This window comes from Vanessa atalanta, chromosome 1 (assembly GCF_905147765.1).
Source record: "Vanessa atalanta chromosome 1, ilVanAtal1.2, whole genome shotgun sequence".
Classification (NCBI taxonomy): domain Eukaryota; kingdom Metazoa; phylum Arthropoda; class Insecta; order Lepidoptera; family Nymphalidae; genus Vanessa; species Vanessa atalanta.
The window spans coordinates 5,451,657-5,468,544 of NC_061871.1; the positions used below are offsets into that span (position 1 = coordinate 5,451,657).

The 16,888-nt window shown below is 33.4% G+C and overlaps 3 protein-coding genes across 4 annotated transcripts; 1 reads left to right on the forward strand and 2 right to left on the reverse strand.

Moving 5' to 3' along the window:
• Window positions 1–1,537: 1,537 nt before the first annotated feature.
• On the reverse strand, window positions 1,538–1,760 carry LOC125064513. The gene has a single exon (XM_047671603.1). It carries the CDS (start codon window positions 1,758–1,760, stop codon window positions 1,581–1,583), a length of 180 nt encoding a protein of 59 aa, XP_047527559.1. The 3' UTR covers window positions 1,538–1,580.
• LOC125064505 (39S ribosomal protein L53, mitochondrial) lies at window positions 1,697–2,518 on the reverse strand. Its single transcript, XM_047671590.1, has 3 exons — window positions 2,316–2,518; window positions 2,014–2,141; window positions 1,697–1,927 (listed from the first exon to the last, which is right to left on the reverse strand). The coding sequence occupies exons 1-3, from the start codon at window positions 2,459–2,461 to the stop codon at window positions 1,767–1,769; spliced, it is 435 nt and encodes a 144-aa protein (XP_047527546.1). The 5' UTR covers window positions 2,462–2,518; the 3' UTR covers window positions 1,697–1,766.
• Window positions 2,519–2,818: 300 nt separating this feature from the next.
• On the forward strand, window positions 2,819–16,064 carry LOC125068184 (protein argonaute-2). Of its 2 annotated transcripts, none has more exons than XM_047677233.1 (14): window positions 2,819–2,953; window positions 3,138–3,475; window positions 3,557–3,757; window positions 4,516–4,759; window positions 5,193–5,415; window positions 5,743–5,988; window positions 6,498–6,663; window positions 7,984–8,108; window positions 8,610–8,794; window positions 9,483–9,649; window positions 9,721–9,893; window positions 10,052–10,229; window positions 10,513–10,704; window positions 10,783–16,064. In XM_047677233.1, the coding sequence occupies exons 1-14, from the start codon at window positions 2,935–2,937 to the stop codon at window positions 11,089–11,091; spliced, it is 2,766 nt and encodes a 921-aa protein (XP_047533189.1). In that variant the 5' UTR covers window positions 2,819–2,934; the 3' UTR covers window positions 11,092–16,064. The 2 variants fall into 2 exon arrangements, with proteins under 2 accessions (XP_047533189.1, XP_047533197.1); XM_047677241.1 differs by having other exon boundaries at window positions 9,721–9,869.
• The last annotated feature ends 824 nt before the right edge of the window (window positions 16,065–16,888 follow it).

Sequence of the window (16,888 nt, forward strand, 5' to 3'; positions counted from 1 at the left end):
GCCTGTCAACAAGATCACTCTGCTAGTCGTCGCCCGCTCGCGTTCAAGGGCTTCGGTCGTAAGGTTTTAGGTATAACAGTAGCATATGTCCTTTCTTGAGGTTCAAGCTTGCTTCATATCAAATTTCGTCAAATTGAGTTGAGTGTTTTGGCAGTAAAAGAGTAACAGATATACAGACAGACTTACTTTCGAATTTATAATATTAGTGTAGATTATTGAATTTTTATAACAATCCTTAAATATTTCGTTAAAAACACTTTCTAAAGACATATATTTGTATTGGCATGGCTTAGGAAAAAACATTTTAAATATAAATCCTATACAATCAGTTTACATATACGTTTTTAATAATTTCAACTAAGAAAGTATATATAATTTGGCGATATATTTTTTTAATTATCATGGAGTATATATAATTGTATATTAATAACTCAATTCATATTATTTTATCAGGGCCGGACCGTGAGCTTAGGGGGCCCTAGGCTAATACTACTTAGGGGCCCATCTAAGACACACCTGGATGTAGACTTGAATGGGTTTGATTAATTGCAGGTTTCGCAGGGCTGCAAATCATACTATCTGTTTAATTAATAAAATTAGGTATTTATTTCGCATTACCATCTATTTTTTACTTTGACTTGACTTAGCTGGGGTGCCCTGGGCTAAAGCCCAAAATGCCAAATGGTAGATCCGGCCCCGTATTTTATAAGAAAATCTTAATAATATTATGAATGAAAAGTTTTGTATGTAAAGCTTACAATTTAAAAAAAATAATGTATACAAAGTTTATAATTTCTTTGTGCACGATTTGTTTTAATAGTGGTTCAGAAGTCTAGAAGCCACATTATTCATATATTCATACAGTAGAGAAAAAAAATACACAATTTTAATTGCTTAATCAAAGTCTCATTAAAGTAACTTTCTTATTGGATCATTAAATACTAGGAAAAGATAGAAGAGGATACATTATCTTAATAGTCCCTTGTTTAAAGTATATTCATTATATTATTTGCTAACTACAAACATATTATTATATTCATTATTATTATGGTTTCTTATTGCCCTGATTGCTCATAGCATTGAAAAAGAAAATTAGTGAATATTTGTTAATTTAGTAATTAATTAGTTAGACTTAATGATTAACATTAAGATGACCCAAAACATTATATTGTATTACACATTTTAATATTTTGGAGCTTACCTACTCATGTGGTTCCATACTACTTGCCATGTATGATTTAATTTTAAAGGGATATTTGATTGTTTTATTTATACTAAATTACTATTTTAATGCATACATAATATTGACAGTTTATAATAATCGCGAAAATCTAAGACAACATTATAATATTGACAGTTTGTTTTCCTAAAATATTATAAAAAAATATATTGTAATAAAGAATTCTTCTAATAGTATCTAATAATATGAATAGTATTCTAATAGTATTAAATAGTACTAAACATATCCATCTTTTTTCCCCAAAATTGTTATCAAAATGAACCAATAAATGGGTTTTAATATGAGTAAAAACATAAATTTACATTTAAAATTCTTGTTTATTAATTTTGATAACACTACATTATTCTACAGGCTTTATAGTAACAAATTTAGATAAAACAAAAGCAACCATGATAGTGCAAGAAACAAATATTGCAACAAATATATAGAAAGTGTCTTCGGAGAAAACATCAGTAAATGCTGGTATTTGATTGTAAATCTCTTCCACCACATGAAGATTTCCTTTTGTTGATTTTGTCATTTTGAATCACTTCTTTTTACCTTTTTTTTTCTCTAATTTTGTTTGTATGGTATTTGTTATCTGATCTTCTGGTGCTAATGATGATATATGTTTATTTAATAATTGTAGTAATTCCAAGCAAGTTAAATTGCCAGATTTAAAAGTTACTTTGTTTAGTTTTGCAGTTTCTGAAAAGAACAAATAAATAAGATATAAAACAACTTAACTTTTAAAGATGACTTACATATAAAAACCAAATGATAATATTTCTTACCAGCTATAGAAGGCACTAGAGCAATATCAATTGTAGGCTCACTTCGGTCACAGACAATTTCTGTTTTGAGAGAACAATTGGGATTTGTGAGAATTATTTTGGGTGAGCTTAAATAATGTAAGAAGTTCCTGAAAAAAACAAAATCGCTCATTTTACGCCATAATATTACATAAAAATAATATAAGCACATCAAGATTCTAAAAATACAGTAACAAGATCATTATTCATTTGTAATGTAAGAAAATGACATTGTTGTTGTTTGACATTGATTTTCTAGTTAAATTTAATAAAACAACCCTTACCTAGTGTGTGTAACATTTTCTCCGAATGGATCAAACTTAACAGTTATTCGTTTCGCTGCTTTGAGATTAACTCCCCGTAATTGTTTTCCAATTGCTGATACTACACCTCCAGAACGTCGTATCGTACCACTATATGGGATAGACATATTATTTTCCTTCTGGAAAATGGGAAAGATTGAGAAAAATTATCTTTACCATAAACAAGAGCTACTTTTTAAACTACTCCTTTATTTTGGTAATTCATATACAGCCAAAGATATATTTTGTCATCAAGTAATGAATTATATTTTTTTTTGGTTAAGGTCTCTTTTAAAGTACTAATATGTTGGCTAATTATTGCTATTAATATATTTCTTATAAAAATTTCACATTGTTTACTTTTATTCAAACATAGTTGGTGTTCTAAAATGCCCAAACCCTAAGTCAAAAATCAGATTTTTATAATAAACATAAATCCATACTCTATGATTGCTAACGTCAAAATAGCTAACCAAACGTCAATTTGCAGCATAGAGTGCAGTTTACAGCCCCATTAATTTATCACATTGTTACAATTTTTAACACGAGGAATTTGTATATTCTTATTTTCAAGTTTTTGTTGTTTTAATAATTATCCAAGATGTACCCCGTTGGCCAACGTAAGCATCCATTTTCGAAATAATCTTTGCGACGACTTGGAAAGGCAGCATCATCCTTTGTTTGACTGCCCTAAATAATGTTCCAATTGACAAAATGGTTTTAATTTGTTACGAATTTTATAAATTTCATAGATACGTAATTTTTTTAATGTGATGAGTTGTTAATATTATACTAATTCGATAGCTCCAGCGGGGGAGACGAGTGCTGGTGCGGTGGGTGTGTCAGGAGCTGTGAGTGCAGCGGCGGGCACCACAAGTGCAGCACCAGGGGCACCAAGTACTGCACTAGCCACAGGCACGTCTCCACCTGGTGTGACAAGTGGAACTGGCGGCTTGTCGCTCGTGTCACCTGCAGCTCCTCCACCGCCCGAACTACCCGTGCTGACTTGTCCTCGAAGACCAAACTTGGGTCATGAAGGAAGACCGATCATGCTTCGTGCTAATCATTTTCAAATATCTATGCCAAGAGGATTTGTACATCATTATGATGTAAATATACAACCTGACAAATGTCCTAGGAAGGTAAATATATCGATAAAACGTTACAAAATTGCATTTCTGGTTGTTAATGTGTTTATTAGTAAAAAATATGTTTTTTTTTAGGTAAATAGAGAAATTGTTGAATCTATGGTACGCAATTACAATAAAATATTTGGTGCTTTAAAGCCTGTGTTTGATGGTAGAAACAATTTATATACAAGGGATCCCTTGCCTATTGGCAATGACAGAGTGGAATTGGAAGTAACTTTACCTGGTGAAGGAAAGGATAGAGTATTTCGAGTTACAATCAAATGGGTTGCACAAGTAAGTGAATTTAATTCAATAAATTATATGTTTTATGACATGTTCTATTTCTAAAATGAAATATAAAATTGTATCAGTCAGAGCACCTGTAATATTCAATGAATTTTTTGCCAAAAAATACACATTAACCAATAATCAATACTAATACTAAAAAAAAAAAAAAACAAATATTTTATCATTGTCCAAATCTGTATAAGGCATGTTACGATAAAATGAAAACTATCATTAAAACAAAGATTTTCTTTTTCACTCTATTATAACCCTTATTGTGCAAACATGTTTATATGATAAGTACTGCTGTATTTTTTTTATGTGATGTGATTTGTTTATTGTTGATAAAATGAATTTATTATAAAATATAGGCAGGTCATCCATGTCTGATGATATAGTTGTATGAAATATTTAATTTTTTAATTTTAGATGCCAAAAATCTAGTATTAAGCTAAGCATATCATTTAATATAATATTATAATCACATACAAATAAAGCTGCACTTTTCTATAAGAAGCTAGAACAATATTTACAATGTAGTCAAGTTATGGGAGCTTCAAATTAACTTTTTAAAATAATTCAATTTATTAGGAAATTAAATTCAATTAAACAAAAATTAAAACTTAATTCTAAAATGAAGACATGCGGCAGAATTGGATGCCTATCATGTAATGAATTATTAAATTTAAAATGGTACAATATTAATTTTTGAGCAATCAGTAAGTTTACTGGAAACTCACTCAAATATGGATTTTGAATTTGGACAGGTGTCATTGTTTGCTTTAGAAGAAGCATTAGAGGGTCGTACGAGACAGATTCCATATGATGCAATCCTTGCGTTGGATGTTGTCATGAGACATCTCCCTTCAATGATGTACACTCCAGTGGGCAGATCTTTCTTCTCATCCCCAGAAGGATATTATCACCCTCTTGGTGGGGGTAGAGAAGTGTGGTTTGGTTTTCACCAGTCTGTGAGACCGAGCCAGTGGAAAATGATGCTTAATATTGATGGTACATGGTGATATAATTTTTATAACTATTTTATAAATATATATTAATATAGTAAGAGTATTAGTGTGTTCTCAAAATGTATAAAAATAATTGCTATTAAGTAGTTATCATTCATAGAAAATCATTAGTCTAGTATTTGATTTTCCTTAACTAAACCACATGAGTTAAAATTTACCACAGTAATATCTTCATATATTTTATTATGGATTGTTATTACAATAAAATTACAAGGTTTAAGTTTTTAAAATCAATAATTGAGACTGATACACTATACCAAGCACTTGTCTATAATATTGTGAAGGTCAATAATGTTCTGAGAAAATAATATATTTATACATTATTAGATTGTGTAATAGATAGATTATAAATGTTACTCAAATACATGTTTATTCAAAAAAAAATTCTTCATAAATAATATTAATTTTTTTTACAGTATCGGCAACTGCATTTTACAAAGCACAGCCTGTTATAGAATTTATGTGTGAAGTGTTAGATATAAGAGATATTAATGAACAAAGAAAACCTCTGACCGATTCACAAAGAGTAAAATTTACCAAAGAAATTAAAGGACTGAAGATTGAAATAACTCATTGTGGTACCATGAAGAGGAAATACAGAGTGTGTAACGTTACTCGCAGACCCGCACAGATGCAGTCGTAAGTTTTATAGCAATTAATTTTTTATACCAGTTTAACTCTAGATTGGAACTTTATATAACTCTACTATTTGTTTAAAAAAGAAAGATGTGTTCTTTTCCTATTGTTAATGTGTGATTCAATATATTTAAATTTTGATTTATTAAATATATTTATTTTGTAATATATGCCTTATTTCGTTAAACCACTTTCAGAATCAGTTAAAAAGTTAATAGATGTTAGTATTAATATTATGAATAATTATTGTTTATGTAATAATAAAATATCTAAAGTTTATTATGTATATAATATAATATATAAATATTACAAGTTATATTTTATTTTCAGATTTCCTTTACAATTGGAAAATGGACAAACAGTAGAATGTACTGTAGCTAAGTATTTTTTGGATAAGTATAAGATGAAACTCAGATACCCACATTTGCCTTGCCTCCAAGTAGGTCAAGAGCACAAACATACATACTTGCCATTAGAGGTCTGTAATATTGTGCCAGGACAGAGGTGTATCAAGAAATTAACCGACATGCAGACTTCAACCATGATCAAAGCAACGGCTCGCTCTGCCCCAGACAGGTACATTTATTAGTTTATTAATTGTCTAGAACGAATGAACTTAACCTATCACAGACGATGATCTTTGTAAATATCACACAATAAAAACTGCATCATGTTGACTAATAGATAGGAAAATATGATATCGGATATAGTGTTCACTGCACGAAGACATTGGCTGTCTCTTCCATCGCTAATGTTAGAAATTAACATGCTACGGCCATTATGCTTGTAGTATACATCTTTCATGTAATTAAAACTAGCACTTATATGTCTGGCCGATAAAAGTTATTAGGTTGTTCTGTAGAAAAATTCTCAGTTACGGCCCGGAGTCTGGGAGTTTAAAGTATGTACACTCCCGTGCCTCGAAATGCACGTAAAGCCGTTCATCCTGCCCTTTAATTCTTTCCGGTGGAGTCGAACTTGCCGTCCCGGCAAGAACGGACTATGAGAGTGAGGCACACGTGTACACTTTAATATGTCCAGATATGTACGGCAAAGTAATAGATTGTGAAACGTGTGCGCGGCAGGGAGCGCGAGATCAACAACCTGGTGCGGCGCGCCAACTTCAACACGGACCTGTACGTGAAGGAGTTCGGCCTCACCATCTCCAACAACATGATGGAGGTGCGCGGCCGCGTGCTGCCGCCGCCCAAGCTGCAGTACGGCGGCCGGGTCTCCTCGCTCGGCGGACAGGTAGGCGCACACTTCTTATGATAATGCTCCGACCGACCGCACCCTCGGTGTTGTTGTATGAACAAGCCAGGGGGGGAGGGTCAAAATTCCACTTGCTTTATTCTGCTCATCATTAATTTATGTCGGGCTCTCATTTTAAATTAGGTTTTTAATGTAGATTTGAAACAAAATATACGTATAGTGTATTATAAATTAAAGCCTTTATGTGTATATTAGTTTTTTCAGTTAGGGATCACAAATGAAACGTCTCACTCTCATCATTTATTAATATAGTTAAACAATATTCTACTTAATTAAGTATGATTATAATTTTACCCACTTAATGTCAGGCCAGATATCTTTATTATCTTTACTTTCCTACTATTACTCTACTATATCTGAAATCATTTGCGACGTTTAACGTACCGGGACACTGGGGCACACGAGAAAATGGTACCGTTTTGTAATTTGTTGCTAAACATGGTGCTCAACACTATAGAACGACATTTTTGCGCTCTGGTGAGGTGATCCCACTTGCACTGAGGGTTCCGTACCATAAATTTGGTGTGATGACGATCTTTTACTTTACTATTTTTTTTTGGACTCTAGCAATGTAAAATAGAGAAAAAAAGACAATATAAGCAAATATATGGAATTTTCGGTGCCCAAATGAGAATATTTCATAGTGAAGAAGTTACTGTTTGTAACAGATGTTGATTTAAGATCTAAGATGATGATCTTCAACATGATCAATTTACAATATGAATTACAATACACAGGTTTTCATTAAACTTTAAAATCCATTTTCGTCCGCCCAACTCCGCCCACATTCACAACGCTATTTTTTCACGAATTCATTAAAAAAATACCACAGATTTTTTTTAGATCTTAACTCATGTCAATTCAACGTCAAAGTTGGTTATTTATTTTTACTACTTCTGTCATTGGAGTCGACTATTCACACGTAATAAGTAAGAATCTAAGTAGTATAATAAGTAGTAGATTTTTTTTTTGTTATACTTAGGTGGACCTGCAAGTGGGCCACCTGATGTTAAGTGGTCACCACCGCCCAAAGACATTGGCGCTGTTAAAAATATTACTTCACTAATGCGCCAGCAACCTTGGGAACTAAGATGTTATGTCCCTTGTGCCTGTAGTTACACTGGCTCACTCACCCTTCAAACCGGAACACAACAATACCAAGTAATGCTACTTGGCGGCAGAATATCTGATGAGTGGGTGGTACCTACCCAGACGGGCTTGCATAAAGACCTACCACCAAGTTTATTTATTTGTATATTTTTTTCTTTATGGTTACAATATCATGGTCACTTCCCACAGCAAGCTTTGCCCAACCAGGGCGTGTGGGACATGCGCGGCAAGCAGTTCTTCATGGGCGTCGAGATACGCGTGTGGGCCATCGCCTGCTTCGCGCCGCAGCGGACCGTCCGGGAGGACGCGCTCAAGTACGTTGCGAGTTGCTCCGGCGTTTATCCAAATAACATAACTTCTAGGTTTTATCTACAAATGTTGTTCGACTTTTGAATATGAAATCAATTACATCAGAAAGAGCGACATCAGTGTTTCATTAAACCATTAATATATAAAGTATAATATAGTGCACCCACTAAACGACGTTCATGAGTGAGGCCGTTAGAGTTTACCAGTGCAAATTGTCTCTTTTCTGTATGAAAAGTAAGTGTATATAACTTTTCGCGTATCCCCTATAATTTAATTGTCTCAAATAAAAAAAACGACTTTGGATTTTTTTTGTATTACGTGCATCATTCATCACTAGCATTTCTCTAAAGAAGGCTCAACAATCTTTGTAGTCGTTGGTTTGTTAGAAACAAACCAATCGCTACAAGCAAACCCAAGGCGGTAGGCGGACGTTCGCCCCTAAGAATAATGAAACTGATTTAGCCGCTCATGAGAAAGTTTAATAATGTTGTAATATACTTTTGCAGGAACTTCACGCAGCAATTACAGAAGATATCCAACGATGCAGGTATGCCGATCATCGGTCAACCGTGTTTCTGCAAGTATGCGACTGGCCCGGATCAAGTGGAGCCTATGTTCAAGTATCTCAAGTCGACATTCGTGCAGCTGCAACTCGTTGTCGTCGTGTTACCGGGAAAAACACCCGTCTACGGTAACTTTCATATTTTTTATGGAATAACCAGATGTAATGATATAATAGTAGATTTGTGTTTTATGTTTATTTAAATGTAATAATTTAAATAAACTTTGCCCAATTTATTATAATAGTAATGCTACATATTATGTAAAAATAGTGCACGGTGACACAAAATAAGTAATATGTGAACAATTTTACATAAAAGTTATAAATTTATATTCTTAAATAAGAATTTTTGCTCGAAATGTAACATACTTTAGTATAAATAGTTAATTCATTATTTTATTTATTTATTTAAATAGCTTTTTATTTTTTGTTCTACATTTACCTTAATGTTTTAAGAACGATGCAACAAAAACCTTATTGAAGTTATCCATACATCGCTGTTTGTTGTCAACACTTATAGACTTAAAGTACATATACAATAATAACAAGAAAAAAAAAAAAAACAAAAAGTAGGTACATAGCAAATAAATAATGTTATGATTAGTTGTTTGTTGTTTTTTTTCATAAAATAGCAATGAAAGTGGTTTGTCGTGGTCACTATTCACCAACCGGCTTAGAACAACATCATTTAGTATAGCATATACAGTTCATATCATTCAGTATACACATGTTCCACGTTCTATTCCATATTAATTATTTTATATTTGCAAAATATGCATCGAATTTTTTCTTAATGAATGACGTTGTCTGTCCGCAGCCGAAGTGAAACGGGTGGGCGACACGGTGCTGGGCATGGCGACGCAGTGCGTGCAGGCCAAGAACGTCAACAAGACGTCGCCGCAGACCCTCAGCAACCTCTGCCTCAAGATCAACGTCAAGCTCGGCGGGATCAACTCCATCCTCGTGCCCTCGTTGCGTCCTAAGGTCAGTCGACGCTCTCGGACACCTCTAGGTCCGACGAGACGCAGTAGTGAGTAACGGCCCGCGTGCGACAGGTGTTCAACGAGCCGGTGATCTTCCTGGGGGTGGACGTGACGCACCCGCCGGCCGGCGACAACAAGAAGCCGTCCATCGCGGCCGTGGTGGGCTCCATGGACGCGCACCCGTCGCGCTACGCCGCCACCGTGCGCGTGCAGCAGCACAGGTACCACACGCCGACAGAAGCACGGTCGTATTGACTCCTCTACTTATACTATACTTGCACTAGCTTGTCTCTCTCCCGACGCACGCTCTGTGCGTCGTTGCCGCTTTAGACTCATTTGCATTGAATGGAATACGTTGCCGACGTGCCGCGGGAGCTTCGACTGACGATCCGTATCCTTGTAGACAGGAGATCGTCCACGAGATGAGCAGCATGGTGCAGGAGCTGCTGATCATGTTCTACAAGAGCACGGGCGGGTTCAAGCCCCATCGCATCATCATGTACCGGGACGGCATCTCCGAGGGGCAGTTCATACACGTGCTGCAGCACGAGTTGACCGCAGTTCGGGAGGCTTGCATCAAGGTCGACCTAACTACTAAGAAACTTTTGAAACGAAGTTTTTTTTCTTTATTGTTAATTTTTTTTATGTTTTAAAATTTTCAATTTTTTTTTTGCTATATTTTTGAGTAAAATTTTATAGATACATTCTAATTGGACATTTTACGCTAAATCAAGGCATAAAAATTTATAAAATAAAATATGCTTCTGTCTCGCTTATCTGTAAGGGAGATGAAATAGTGATTAACATAATTTTATTAGGTTTCAAAATATATTTTTTTAACAACAAATGTTACTTAAAATACAGTTAGAAGCGGAATACAAGCCGGGCATCACCTTCATAGTGGTACAGAAACGTCACCACACGCGGCTGTTCTGCGCAGACAAGAAGGAGCAGTCCGGCAAGTCGGGCAACATCCCCGCCGGCACCACCGTCGATCTCGGCATCACGCACCCCACCGAGTTCGACTTCTACCTGTGCAGTCACCAGGGCATTCAGGTACTGGCCGGCTCCGGCTCCCGACGGGCCCGCAGCCCCGGACCCTAGACCCGTACTCGAGCTCCGCTCTCCCCGCAGGGCACGTCGCGGCCGTCGCACTACCACGTGCTGTGGGACGACAACCACTTCGGCTCGGACGAGCTGCAGTGCCTGACGTACCAGCTGTGCCACACGTACGTGCGCTGCACGCGCTCCGTGTCCATCCCGGCGCCGGCGTACTACGCGCACCTGGTGGCGTTCCGCGCGCGCTACCACCTGGTGGAGAAGGAGCACGACTCGGGCGAGGGCAGCCACCAGTCGGCGTGCAGCGAGGACCGCACGCCGGGCGCCATGGCGCGCGCCATCACCGTGCACGCCGTCACCAAGAAGGTCATGTACTTCGCCTGAGGCGCTGCGGCAGCTCCTGTTGTCACGGTAGATGCTTTGTGTCGATAGTTATTTTTTTAGCGAGCTGAAATCGAAGCGCTCCCGCGCCCTCGTCTCTGCGGCCGATATCATTTTGTAAAAAGCTGCTATCTCTAAGTGTATCGACTAATTTTAGCTTAAAAGACACCAGAAACCGTATTAGCCTTTAGTCTTTACCCTTCGTACGATTGTATTTCTCTCGATCTCATTAAGCATTCGATGGTTGTAGCTTTCGAATCTGACCGTATTCATTCGTGAGACTTTGAACAGCTGCTTGCAGTTTTTGAATGGATGCTATGTTGAGGCAAGTAGGGTTACGAAAATGTAAAAGATCATTGCTGCCATCTATTATTTTAATAATTTTAGATTCTTCATCGTAGAGAATATTATCAACATTTACAGATTATAAATATTGTTGTATAAGTATAAAGATCAGATAATTTGGTTGCATTTTAAACTATTTTATTTTCTTGCTATAGGAGACACTGAGAAACCTCATATAATGCTAAATTAATCTACATCTACTCAACATTAACTCAATTTAATCATTCATTCAGTCAAGAGAGTCAACACAACACTAAAACAGTCATATCCTAATGCAATATGATCGAAATATAAAAGTGATTTTACACTAGGCAAGGTAGACTAAACGACGAAAGCGAACCGATCACGAAATAAAATATCTGTGGAATAAAAGACCATTGCTCCGATGATGTACGATAATCGATCGCAGAACGTATCACGTTGTTTATACAAGGGAGACAGCTGTCCTATTTAAGCTAGCTTTAAGGAAAACAGAAAATGGCTCATAATCTTTGGATGTTATTTATAATAAATATGATCATGGATAAATAATCTTACTAACGAAATCGACGGGTTATGATACTTCGACATGTCTGTAGTTAATTCAGTGTTACTAGATTTCTAAATATAAAATTATAAATGTTAATTCATTTGAAGTAACGGCGAAACTGAGCAGCGGGTGCTCATTATTGTTTGCTATTTTGTATCATTCTAACTCCTCACGTTCATATTATTTAGAATTAGCATTATTTTCGTTATATTTCCATGTTTTCATATTTGGCGTTACAATCGTATGGTGTTTTAATATATCTTTTTTTATTTATCTTAAAATCGGTTGACAACTACGTCTCATAATATTTTTATTACAGTTTCTTACAACAAGCTTGTATTACAGAATGGGCTAGGATAATACAGAAGTGTTGTTCAGAGACGAAAGAACAACGAGGTCTCTCGAATTACCTTAAATAGTTTGTAGAGAAACGGAACTATATATTTCTAGGCAAAAGTTTTATCATATCTTATAAATTTTGACTACAAAAATACAACTTCATGGAATATTATATGTCCCGAAAGCAAATTATAACTAGTTGTAGAATAATTATAAGTTTTTTTTTTAATTTTAACCTGTCAGCCAAAATACAGTAGAATAAACATTGAACTACTATTTAAATTTTGCCTTAATGAAATTGTGTCGGTGTGATAGGATTAGTGTTAATAGTATCAATAACCATATTATACAATTAAATAATGTCTCAGATCTTTACTAAAATGAAATGTCAAAGCACCTTATCGTATGGAATAGTTTATACTAGCTTAGCGGTAAGAGTCGTCTAAAATGTATACTTACTAGTATTTTTCAAATATTCGGCTATTCAGTGTAATTCAGTAATATCTAACCGATATTAGTCATTTTAAAATCTATTTATCGAAGTTCAAAATACATCAAAATAATAAATGGAATTTCTTATCTATTTTGAACATTTTTATTTTCTATATGTAATATTTAAATAAATTATTTTAAGTCATTTTGGAGAGGAAAGTTCCAAATTGATGGCTACGTGTCTCTCGAAATTACTTGTTCCATAATCTTTAATATTTTAAACATTATGTATCATGTGTAGCCTAAGCCACGTCTCACGAAGCCAACAAATCTAACAGCACCACGAGTGTGCCGCCGTATATACTATAACTAGATAGATATAGTCATATAATTTATTTTTTAATATGATTAAAAGATTTTTGAACAAGGGCTTACGATGATGTCATTAGATGTAAGTAATTTTAATATCTTTTTAATCAGACGATCTGGTAGACGAAGCCAATCCATATTAATATTAAGTGACTATGTGTTTTTTTTTCCTTCAAAATGTTAATTTATTCTAAACGGTTATATATACCGAAACGATTAGAATTCCTTCAATATATTTACACCGTCGAATCGATGAACTATGGCGTTAGAATTTAAGTTCGCTTAAAATCGCATTGAATTAAGGGGCAATATTTTTATAAAGTTATATAATTATCTAAACATCATTTAAAATACATGTATCCGTATTTACCTCACATGATAGCAAAATGACATAGTCAAGTAAGGGTATACTTAAGTATATATCATATTACGAATTATAAGCGGTATGTCATTTACTATTTTAAAAAAATAGACGCACTTTATTAGTACCTAAATCTTTTTAACAACTAACATATTATTGTATTCTTAAATAGTTTAATGTATGTCTTTTAAACTGTATCCAATCATTATTATATATATTCACATAGAAGTATAGTTGCTAAGAAACCTACTTGACTATGTCTAATTAGTTATAAATGGTTTTATACAAGGATGGTCATTGTACATTTTTTTTTATTCGTATGTCCAATGTTATTTTAACTTAGACACGTTATTTTCATACATAACGTACTTTTAATCTGACTAAATTTATCTTTATATACATTTATATTATATTTTGTTTATATAAGAAAAAAAATCTTCTAAAACATTAAATCATTGTTGTTTAATGAGATACAAATTGTATTTCTTATAAATCCTTTCAAATGAATAATAATACATAGCAAAGCGCGTGTTTATCGCGAGGTTTTTGGGGCGTTTTATGAGCCTGTAACGTGTCTAAAGGTTAAACGTCATTGCGTATAACATACTAAATATTTTACGGATTTTTCTCTAATATGAATGAAAAGTTTTTTTTTTGCGTTGTAAAATAAATATGATTTATTTTGTATGACAAGATCAAATGTGTGTTTATAATAAAAGTCATCAATTGTATAGCGGGTTGATTTGAAGAATATCATAAGTGACCCGTTAAATATGATTTGAATAATGCTAATAATCTTGTGTTACATCTATTTGCGGTCTCGTATTCTTAATGTCGAGGCGATAATTTTAAAATACCGAGGATTAAATTTAAGAATTAGTGATTCAAAACTTAATTTTAATAAGTACTATAATTATTAGAATCTTAGTTCAGAGTTCAATAATAATATATTCATTTGTACACTCCGATACCAAAAGTATGTTTCTGTTTCTAATGTACCGCCTTTAGTTTTAAATAATTAATAATAAATTTTTGCATTGTAAATCCTTTTAATATGAAATATCATTTAATGGACGAATGTAACTTTTAATCAAATTATCTTTTTGGAAATTATGTTTAGATATAACGAATGACATACTGTAGAGTATTTTGTAAACTGTCACTGCTTGAAAATTGAATGAGACCATCGTACCGCCATACATTTAGTAGTTATTGTAGTAGATAGCTTATAATTTTTCTATATTGCACACAATTTTTTATTGTGTAGAATCCACCAATTAAGGTTTTGATATAGACTGTATAATAGTTTCCAAATTTCTTCGTGCAGGGTATGCGGACATTTGAATAATGTAATTGTTGCGCTCAATTTGCGTACTAAATATACTGTTATTTATTATTTTTAATAAGTAATGACGAAGAAAATGTATTACTTTTAAAAATGTTATAGTTGGTGATGAATTGTGTCCGCGCACATGAAACGATTTGCCATACAATGGGATAAGATTTAGTTATACGAACGCAATAAAAACGCTGTAATCTAAAATATTTTTATACACGTCCCTAAATCGGTAAATAAATTTGCGCGCACATGATTTTTCAGGACCATAGACAACTTTGCTGGTATTTGTTACGTAAACTATGGTCTTTATAAACTCTGTAGTAGTGTGATATTAATATCACTATTCCCTTAATGCCAACGGCACGGCAAATGGAACAAGGTGTATCATCAGATATTTTTATTTCATGTAAATGTTCAAAAATAAATTCATAATTTTATACAAACCTTTTGCATAGCTGCTTCTAAGCTAACTTTAGTGTGATAAATGAAATCTTTATTATTTAGTGCATTAATTAACATGACCGCTGTTTGTATATTGTAAACAAATCCGCCTTCTTTATTCTGAATGAAAGTGTACTCGTCCGTTAATACGTTCCCCTAGAAACTATAACAAACATATCCCTAATAAATCGATATTTGACCAAACATTTTTTATTCTTTGACTTTGAAACAATTAGCTGAAGCAGTAGCTATTTAATTATGACGCGCTTATCAAATATTGAGGTAATGGCTGGGACAATATTCCGTATCGGTCTATTTTAATTTTCTTTTTATACAATCCATCTTTGACGTCATAGAGTAAACTCTGGACAAGCAATATTTTGACCAATAAGTTATTTTTAGAAGCCTTATAGTGATATTATAACTTAACCGTGTATTGTGACATGGACTTTCTGAATATCTATGATGTTTGTTTCATTATTCAAAAGTATGTCTGTTTGTTGCATTTTTATATATAAATAGTTGAACAGTTTTCAAAAAGCTAAACGCATTCTATTTTTAAATTTTATTCGACATTCGGAGACTGTAGTTTACTTCAAGTTGATTGTAATAATTCATTTTTTGATTGATTCAACAATTACTGAATTATAATCAATATAACAGCGGCAGCAGACAGCTTCAAAATATTACGCATAAAATATTGATGGAAATAGTGCATTTAGAGCATCTATCAGATTAATAGTAATATTAAAATTGTTATTTTTATATTATTGATTTAAACATTAATATTAAGGTTAAAGTAGCAGTAATTTTAATTGATGGAGGACAAAATTGTGCATTGGTTAAATACATTCTGTTTATTAAAAAAGTATTTTTTGTCTTGATTTGAATTTCCTTTAAATACGAAATCATTTTTTGAAATAAGAACAAAGATCTCGATGATGAATTTACAATTTGATCATTTTATTTTATTGAATGTATTATTCGAGCTAAAGTTACCTTTCATAAATCACAAAAATAGTATAATTATTTAATTTTCGGTTCTGTGTGTGGTTCATTTTGTGGGATCAACATCAGCTACAATGAAGTGAGTTAAGTAGCGTAGAATATTAAGATAGACGAAATATGGAGTCGAGCTCCACATTAATATATCATTCCCATAATATAACAATATTGATAAAAATAGAATGAATCATTTTTTTTATACAAACCTTATACATTACTTACATATATACAAACTTCAACACTTAGTTTACATACAATGTTCGTTTATTTCGGTACAATACGTAAGTATATTTAAGGTACATTTTCATTCGAATATATATGAGATTATTATAAATTCTTAATAAAATTGTTTGCATAAAAAGTATCTTGACACATTTTTTAATCAATTATTACTGAAAATAATCAGTAAAATGCAGAATTTTTAGTATTATTTTTTATATGAGTATTTCGTTGCGTATCCTTTGGCCTTTATGGCAGTCTCGCAACGCAGCGTTATTGAGTCAGCTTAGTTTCGATGACAATCAACCAGGATTCAGCTTTTGATTTTATTATTTTATATCTCTCCACACTACTACCATATTTTACCACTCGCACAAGCTGCTTGCAGGAAGGACATATACATGTACTGGCAGACTTACTA